Genomic DNA, 9551 nt, shown 5'->3' on the forward strand with positions numbered 1-9551 from the left:
ATTCATGCCAACTCAAGAATGCAAATATCCTTCAATTATTTTTATACATTCTTGATTGTGTGATATTAATTTTTTTTTTCTTCCTTTTGTTGGACATTGTTTCAATTGTTGCAAAAGAAACTAAATTTGAGCCAAAATTATCATATTTCAAATCAATTGTTTCTCATATAAATTTTAGAGAAAAAAAAAAAGAAAAAAAGAAAAAGAAAGAAGACATCATGAAATGTATGAAGTTTAAAAGTGTCTTAGCAATGTGTTTTACACGGTATCTTTGAGAATTGCCAATTGCGATGGTTCGGGAATTTCATATGAAACATGTCTTATTAGAGAGAATTGAGGATTAGACTTCAGATATTATATATAGAGTAAAAGATATATTGATTGGTTGGTTGGGTACAATTCCTTTAAGAAAAGACAATTTGTAATTTGATGAGTGTCCCAAACGGAACTGCTAAAGAGCATTATAAAAAAACTACTTTATTTATTATAAATTATTACTTTAACAATACAACTTATATTCTATTATCTTACTATTCTATTTAAATATTCCTTTTTTTTTTATCTGTTTTACATTACCATTTTAACAATACGCCTTACATTTAATACTCTATTTTTTTCCGAGATTAAAATAACTGGATATGAAATAAAATAATTATATTTCAGATATATATGTTGCTATAGTGGATATCTATTTTTAGGAGTTGGTATCTCATGTGCCTGGTGCATGAGAGATTTTTCCCTATTTTTAGATGCTATTGTAGCAAAATGCAAATTTTTTTTTTTGCATTTTGCATTACCATATGCGGGACTATTTTTGTGAATTTGATGCTACGGTAACAGTGAAAATGCTTTAGGCCAAAAGTGATTTCAAGTGGGTGCAAAAAGTAAGGATAAAACAATTATTGTATCATTCTCTTAAAGATAAAATAGAAATAGAAATATCAAATATTTAAATATCATTTTATATATATAAAGTTTTAATATATGACATTCGCTTCTAATAATTGCACTTTTTATCATCAAATTAAAACATTAATCGATTTTTAATGTAGGCAGAAACTAAACTCCAAAACTCTTATTCAACTATCAAAAACTTTATCACGACTTGACCAGTATAATGAGTTCACATAAAATCTTAAGTTTCCGTTAATGACGTTTTTCATAATTCAACCTAACTCTAGAGTTTTTTAAGTTAAAAGACGACAAGTTTATACATCAAGAGCAATGAGTTGCTCTCCATACGGATCCTCCATCTAAATATCACAATCACAATCACAATCACAATCATGTATGCTTTTTGCCGAGCGTGCAAGCTCATGGGCAGCTTTACTTTGATTGACTAAAAAGGATAAATGTGGTGTTGAGCATGTCGGAGATGGGGATATGTCACTAAAACAGAAAGATGGACCTTCTTATCTACAGCAGTTAGAACTTCGAACTTGTAAGGCATTAATCTTCGCCAATCAGAAGGGACGAAAAAGGGGTAGTTTTTAATTATTGGGAAAAAAAACCAAATGCAGTTTTCTTCCCGATCATCTAAACTCTAATGTCACAGTTCTTACTTACCAAATAGCAGTCATCTACAGCACCTCAGACCCTTTTCAGTATGATTTCATCACCACGGGATTCCCAATCATCTGGGATCTCCCAAAAAAAAATTTGAACCCATTCCAGTCCAACGCTCGAGTATAAACACAGTAGATGTATAGTAAGTTCAACGCATTGTAAAGTACCACAAATGAGAGAGAGAATGTGTCCTTTTATGCCAATAATGGATATCCAGTCTATCCTTGTCCCACATTAACATATTGCATATCAATATACAAACAGCATCACAGAAGTTACAATAACACACCACCTTCATTTGGGTTTTAATTGCTTGTTCTTTCAGGAACAATGCCCTAGCTCCACCCAGAAATCACAAAGGGACGACAGAAATTGTAATTTTCAAATAAATTCACAATCCAATCAGTGAGCATCCACTCATAGATGAAATATGTGAACCAGCAGTCAGTGCTACAAAGCCTACATACACCGCGTGAAAAAGGTTTGCCCCACATACCCCCCGGCCATAGCCCTCCTCACATTAGCTTCAAACATCTTGGGATTGTCTCTCAACACTGCCGCTGCATCATGGTTAAGGGGATCTTCATAATTTGGCTCCTGCACACATAATTGGAAGAAAAAGAACAACAGCATTCATATTTAGATGGCAACAAAATCACATGGATCTAATTATCTAAACACCAGAGCATCAAGTCATACTGTGAAAAGATGATACAATCCATAGATGATAGTGTTTATATTAAGGACTGGTTTCCAATCTTCACGTAAGATGTTGAGGCAAACATTGCCTTCCAAGTCAATATTTGGATGGTAGAGCTGCAAGCAGGACCATTCTATATAAGAAGCTAGCTTACCATATAAACCAATGAAAATACCATTAAGAGAAATTTACAAAAAACAAAAACAAAATCGATAGAATGAACAGGTCTACCTTGGTTTTGCACTTAACCTTTGGTGCCTCATGTGGATAGATGGGAGAAACCTGGAAGGAGAACGAAAAATTGCCACCCCTGTAACCACAAATGGAAGAAAAGGCAGCTCAATTGTTATTGCTTTCAGTATTAAGGACTAGTCACAAATAAAATTCTAATCTAAAGCAAATGCCCTTAAAATGCATTGTTATTGTTTCAAAGCAAATGCACTTGTTGGAACAAATTCTAGACACTAAAGTTAGAAAAATTCCATACAAGTAATATCCTTCATCAGGTCGAATGGAAACCTCAAAGTTCATCAGGTCATCCTTGCCATTGGGAAATGATATGATACACGATTTTGGTAGATTGAGCTCAGAGATATCTGCAAGAGGTGACAAGGCAAATCTGTTAGAAGAAATTCTACATTGTATTAGATGGCAGAAATTAGGAAGTCTGTCCCTAGTTCCCTATGAGAAACCCTTGGTAGAATCCTAAGCTTCAAAAAGAAAGGGAACCTCTAGTTTCTGAAACCTAAGATTCTATAAGAAGCCAGTCATTCTAAAAGAGAGCAAGTCATTGAAATTTAAGCTCTGTTCGATTGGGAGAATAGAAAAGTAGAAGGAAATAAATGATCTAAGAAATTAGACTGTTAATATTATCAAGAAATTACAAATAATAATTTTATATCTAACGAACTTATGTACAAACTTATACAATCAAATCTCAAGTCTATATAAATATATTTGTATACATATAACATATGACATTATATATACTTAAACCGTTTCTCATACTCATGGGCTTGTTCACAAACAAGTTCTTATATTTGATCTTGGCTTGTTTAATAGTCAATCACTTAAGCCTAAACATCTCAGTTCATTTACAACCTTACTATTTCTTTACACATCCAGCACTAGCCATGGTGCCTCAATTTCTAGTAGCTACCAATGGTTTACAATTTGTGATTCTCAACCTAGAGGGAAAAGAATCAATGCTTTAAAAACTAGACTATATAAAAAGTTGAAGAAAAGAGAAACTTAAGGTATTGAAGTCAGACCAAAATTAACCAAAAGTCAAACCATGATAATGTCATTACTCCATTGCTCTCCAAACTACATGATTTGCTACAAATGTAACAAGAAACCCCAACATACATGACCCGTGATTTTTCTAGTGGCCTAACATAGAGAAGGGTCAGTGGAAAGGGATGCATATGGCTGACAACAAGAAGTCAAGGTATCAATTCAAACCCACCAAAGATATCGTCTTCGTCATCCATGGCAGAATCTTTATGTTCATAATTCAAAGGTTCAACTGTTTCCCAATCAAAGGCATGACAGACTAGGAATCTACAACTATGACTTCTGGGTCATGGGAGCAGTGTTAAAGTGAATTTGTTCCATAGTAATTGGAATTTCAAGCATTTAGCTTAGCAACTGGTAAAACCTTGAGCTACAGTGACAGAAATAGGATGCAAATGGGATGATGATGAAGATGACGAAACACGAGGCAGGTCTGTGATTGTGAGTTAAGAAAGTGCCGATAGGATTGGTTCATTGGAAGTCATGGATGGCCAAATGGTAACCACAGCTTACACTTTGTTTTCCTCTCCGATTTCTCCCCCTTTTGGGTGGATCAAAATGTGTGGGACCGGGTGAAAATACCGTCCCATGCCTCTATCCTTCCTCCCTATTTTCTTCTCTATTGAAGAGATGAAAACCTCACTCCCTCTTCCTTCTTCTGTCACCCCCAAAATCCTCTCAACCAAACACACTCATAGGGAGCAACACATTAGTGGTAATTCACAGCAAAATAAGAAGTTTTTTTTTTTAGATAAGAATTATTAAATTGAAGAAAGATTGACAATGAACATGAAAATGCGTTAAAAAAAATAAAAAGAAATAATTATATACAAAAAGAAAATGTCTCTAAAATAAGGCTGCAATGGAATCACCATTTGTAAAACCTCAAGCATGAGATCAATCAAAAAAAGAGCAAGAAAAAGTTTGTCAACTAATTCCACGTACTTTCTGCATCTCTGAATATACACCAATTACATTCCACCCCCATATAGTCCACATCAAACACAAAGAACCATGTTACTACCAACAATAGAGTAAACATTTCTGCTGGTCAATTGATCAGCCAGGGACCATGCTTCAAACATTATTAAACTTGTCCTATGCTGAGAAGCACAGACACTGGGCAACACAGGTCCGAATGTGTCAAAGTACGTACCCAGCAGAAAAAAATATATCAATTTTTTTATTTCGGACATGGCTCAGCCACAGTCAGGACATATCTGCAGAACAGAAAGACCAAGACAGGGGGAAAAAAAGAAAGATAATTACACCTGGCAACTCCACCCCATTCGATCTTTTCTTTAGCGAAAATCCTCTTCAATTCTAGCCTTAAATTTCACACCTATTTCTCTCACTCTAGCTCATTCTCTCGTACAGTTCTGTTTCTCTCACTCTAGTACACTCACAGCCAATTATAGCCACAGATCATCGACTGCTGATCAGTAAGTCTTCTCTCTCTCTCTCTCTCTCTCTCTCTCTCTCTCTCTGTGTTTTGTACTTAACGTTTTTTACTATGTTTAGTTTGTTACTTGGTGGGTCAGTCAGTGACTCTGTGAGTCACTAAACATGTCTTCTAATTGATTTTTGGCTAGTCTGGTTAGTGACTTAGTTTGCTAATTATTTTTAGTTTCTCTCTCTAAGTTGGACTTTTTGAATATTAATATTATTTGTTTTTTTTTTTTGTTAGTATACCTAAAAATAAATAAATATTAATTAATTAATTGCCGTATTCTCGATGTGTCGTATCCTAGCTTTTCAAGAAATGTCATGTCGCTGTACTTCGTATCATGTTTGTACTTGTGCTACATAGGTCCTATGCCCCTATAACCCCACCTAAATAAACAATAATGGCACCAACCAGCTACCTTTGCAGCCAAGAAGATTGAGAAGTTCAATTATCATTCTACCTCCAATGACTCTGTCCGTCTCTCAAACTACCCAAACTTTTTTTTTTTGGCAAGGTAAATAGGGGAACGGGGTGCTGGTAAGGTTCAAACCCCAGTGCCCAGGCACCACAAGAGGTGATGGAACCACTGGTGTATCCTCAGAACCCCCTCTCAAATTACCCTAACTTGATCTGCCCTCTATTCAATCTGGAGCCAACTTGAAAAATTATGATCCCGTTAAAATATTTTGGAATGGATCTAATCAGGATGTTGGCCTTAAACTTCAGTAGTGCTCACAAATTGATTGTTGATTTAAACACCACCCTTAGTGGGCATAAATTATGAGGTATCTTCTTCTTCTTTTTTTGATGACAAGGAACCCCCTCAAGGTACGGGCAAGTGGGACCACCCCTGAGGGGTAAACCCTGGATGCCTACACTCCCCCACTGAGCAGGCATTGGGTAAATCGCGCAATGTCTCAGCTAGGAGTCGAACTAGAGACTTCTGGGTTTACAGTTAGTCCAGGAACTCTCCTTTACCGCTGAGGTACCAAGGGTGGGGGCAATAAAATATGAGGTATCTTATTTGAATATTTCATCCCATATGTACATCCAACAATGACATAATCCTAACCATTCACAATCCCTTTTCAATCTAGATGGAACTACCTACTCAATATTTTCAGATGACATTACATCAACAGATGCCTATTCTAACATAGTCTTGACCCTATCATATGACTGCAACTTGGGGCTAAACAAGAATAAATGAATCAAAAATCAGAAACCCTTAAGATGATAGAACACAAAGCAAAATGTACCATGGCCCTGCATTCTCTACAGAAGTGTATTGAAAGCAACATCACCTTCAGGAAAAAATGTATCAGTTTAAAAATTTATATAAAATAAAATAACGACGAAAAAAAAAAAAAAAAAAAAACCAACAACAACAACCAGACTTTGTTTCATAAAATAGACTTTAATTTGTAGAAACAGATGAGCTTGTATATGAATTTTTATAACCAATTCATATTATCAATGGCTATAAACTCCCCATTGAACCCTAATCCATCTCAAACTTCCTTCACCCAAAAGAATAGCTGAAATTACTGAAGATATCATCTAAGCAGTAATCCATGTTGCTCCATTTCTTCCTCAAGTCCCTAACCCTTAAGAGTTATCATGACTCTTATTACCAAAATGACTTACATTGCTTCATAAAACCCTTCAGAAACTAAGCAAGCCAACATAAAACAGTAGAATAACAATAGATAAAGAAAATATATTGCCATAAGAAAACTAAAATTAAAAGCAAAATGGTGTCATCACTAAATGGATAAGAGAACCTTTATGAAGACGCAATTCTCCAGCACTTTGCTTCTTAATAGGTGCCCCACCATTGGCACTTTCAGCAAGTTCTCTCTGCTTTTCCTTTACTTTGAATAGCCTAATCATATTTCCTACCCAAAAAAAAAAAAAAGGGTATTACAATTAGCCTGCAACATATCATTGTGCTTCACAAATAATCAAATCCATCAACATCATTGAAAAATATTAAATATCACTTAGATGAACAACTGAATGGATCACAAGGAAAAACAATAGCGAGTTAAATCTTACTTATTAAATAAAAAAAAAAAAATCAATCCATTAACCAACTAGTAAATAAAAGTATAAAAACCCTAATTTTTTTCTGACACAGCATGTTGTCACCAGTCGAACCAAGAAGTAGACTTCCATCCACCAATTTGTATGAAGAAGTTTACAACACTATAACACTATGGCATATATCAGACAAAACCAGTGCAAAACGAAAATATAAGACTGCGTGTCAATAATCAAATAGAGTTGATTTTAAGTGTGCAACAACAAGCAATTGGCATCTAGCTCAAGTACAGTAAAACCTATTTTCCATACTTTCAACCGTAAATTTTTTATTAAAAAAAAAAAAAAAAATTTTCTTCCTTTCCAGTTCAGAACATTACTCACTACATTCCCTCATTCTCAAATTGAATTCTTCGCCTTTTTTGCCTAAACTTGTGGTAGTAACTATCCTATTGTTTTTGGTTAAGATATTCTCAGATTAACAGTCTTGTAAGCCCTACAAGTAACAGGATACTTCAAAAAAATTCAACAACTTACACACATTCATTAACATCCTACATACCCCCTTTTTTTGGTCATGTAACAAGATGAAACAGAAAAGCATTATATGATATGTTCTCCAAAGTTGTCATTGTTTAGTAGAAATCAACTCTCTCTTACTAGGCTTTAGAATTTTCTAACACCTGTTGGGTTTGAAATCGGGTTTATATGATGGCATTTCACCGGTTGATGCACAATATAAAATTTTATTTTATTTTTATAAATTCGATAATTACAATGGGCGGAGAAGGGGATTGGAACCCCGGATGTCTCAATGGGAAACATCAGGAGGTGCTAGTTGAGCTGCAATGCTTTTGGCAAAGACTATATATATTAATCCGATGCTAAACCAATATAATTCCCTGATTGCAAAGGACCGACCAATACTAACACACCATGTAATGTCATTAACTCAAAGATGAATGCAGATAACGTTGCTTCTAATAATTATGAATTCAAATAGAATTTAGCAAGAAACTTAACCATTGGTTACTACTTTTAAAAATATAATATATATCTATATATATATATATTTAGCAAGAAACCCTAGAACTGGTCATAAAAAATATGAATTTACTTAAACCCAAATTCCAAAATAAAAATACCACATCAGAAGCCAAAACCCAGGTGCTATATAAGTAATGAAAAGTGAAAACTGCTTTTTTTCCTTTTCTTTCTTTTTTCCGTTTTTTCAAGTAAACAATCTGAAAACCTGTATTGGGTTCAGTGCGAAATCTATTGAGAAAATCCAAAACGGATAAGGAAAGAAATATTGACAAATAATACAATAATCGATGATATCAAGGAAAGGGTTCATATGAAGCAAACCTGTTCGATGAAAAGTCGCAGAGAGAGAGGAAATTATTTGATTGAGGCCCGCGCGAGCTAGCGAGCAAGGGTTGGAATGGATGGATTAGGTATAAAAAGGAAACAACAGTTGCACGGATTTGGCAAATAATAGGTGGACTAGTTGGATTTCTGAGTGTGTGAGAGACTTTTGTTCCTGCGGCTCTGCCTGATTTGTTGCTGATATAGAATAGAAGAATAAATTGTGCCTAAAAATATTTGCTTTTTTTGTACGCTGGGGAGGGAGTCGAGTCGAAGAAGTGCCAATGGAAACTAAAAAACAATGGATAGGGATTGTATAATAGAATAGTGGAGAGGAGTGGGGGCCTCTTTGGCCTGCGCGGTGCTTAATCAAAGATTCGTGCTGATCGTTTAGGCATGTAGGGTTGTGTACATGTCAGCCAACCTAAGTCGGGCATGTAGTCTAGACTATAGACCATCCAGTCTATACTACAAACAATTCTTGAGTGAGTTTCTTTTTTTTTTTTTTTTTTTGGGAGGGGCTCGAACCCCCCGAGCCAGCAGTTTTATAGTAAATCGGGTACTACTTGGGTAATAAGGCCCAGTATTTTTGTGGGAGTTTTATGTTAATGCAATAGTATTGAATGTATTATTATTCATTTTTGGTTACATTCTATTGGTTTTTTTTTTAAGGCATGTTTGATAGACTGTAATAGGTATTGTAATGTAATAGTTATTCTTATAGTTTAGTTATTTTTTAGTTTGATTATGTTTTTATTACAAGGAATAGTCATTCCTTATGAATAGATATTTTTCAAAATGAAAAATAACTATTCTTCTTTAAAATGTTGTATTAACTATGTCTTAGTAAGTGCAATAATTTTAAAATTTAATATATTTCCAAATAAACAAACTTTTCATATAAATCTATCAATTATAAAAATAAAAAATCATAAAAAATAACACATATCTTTCTTAAATTTAAAAATAACAATTTTTAAGGAGATATAATTGTATGAGTAATATATTTCTTAAAATAAATGTTAAGTTTCATTTTAATATTATAACTCACAACTAAACTAATGAATATGTTTAGTTATTACATTACAACACATTTTATTACTAGTAATAAAGATTACAATTTTTGTCGTA

The 9551-nt window shown here is 34.1% G+C and overlaps 1 protein-coding gene across 1 annotated transcript; it reads right to left on the bottom strand.

The window, feature by feature from the left end:
- Window positions 1-1739: 1739 nt before the first annotated feature.
- Window positions 1740-8753, bottom strand: LOC111993666 (NEDD8-conjugating enzyme Ubc12). The gene is made up of 6 exons (XM_024025487.2): window positions 8421-8753; window positions 6794-6907; window positions 2754-2862; window positions 2498-2576; window positions 2266-2382; window positions 1740-2163 (listed from the first exon to the last, which is right to left on the bottom strand). Exons 2-6 carry the CDS (start codon window positions 6900-6902, stop codon window positions 2026-2028), a joined length of 552 nt encoding a protein of 183 aa, XP_023881255.1. The 5' UTR covers window positions 6903-6907; window positions 8421-8753; the 3' UTR covers window positions 1740-2025.
- Window positions 8754-9551: the final 798 nt, after the last annotated feature.

Source organism: Quercus suber, unplaced genomic scaffold (genome assembly GCF_002906115.3).
Source record: "Quercus suber isolate HL8 unplaced genomic scaffold, Cork oak 2.0 scaffold_243, whole genome shotgun sequence".
Classification (NCBI taxonomy): Eukaryota; Viridiplantae; Streptophyta; class Magnoliopsida; order Fagales; family Fagaceae; genus Quercus; species Quercus suber.

Coding starts and splice junctions, on each gene's coding strand:
- LOC111993666 (XM_024025487.2), bottom strand. CDS start 6,902: ATGATTAGGCTATTCAAAGTAAAGGAAAAGCAGAGAGAACTTGCTGAA. Junction 2,863..6,793: donor AGAATTGCGTCTTCATAAAG/GTTCTCTTATCC, acceptor CACCTCTTGCAG/ATATCTCTGAGCTCAATCTA. Junction 2,383..2,497: donor AGGTTAAGTGCAAAACCAAG/GTAGACCTGTTC, acceptor TCCTGCTTGCAG/CTCTACCATCCAAATATTGA.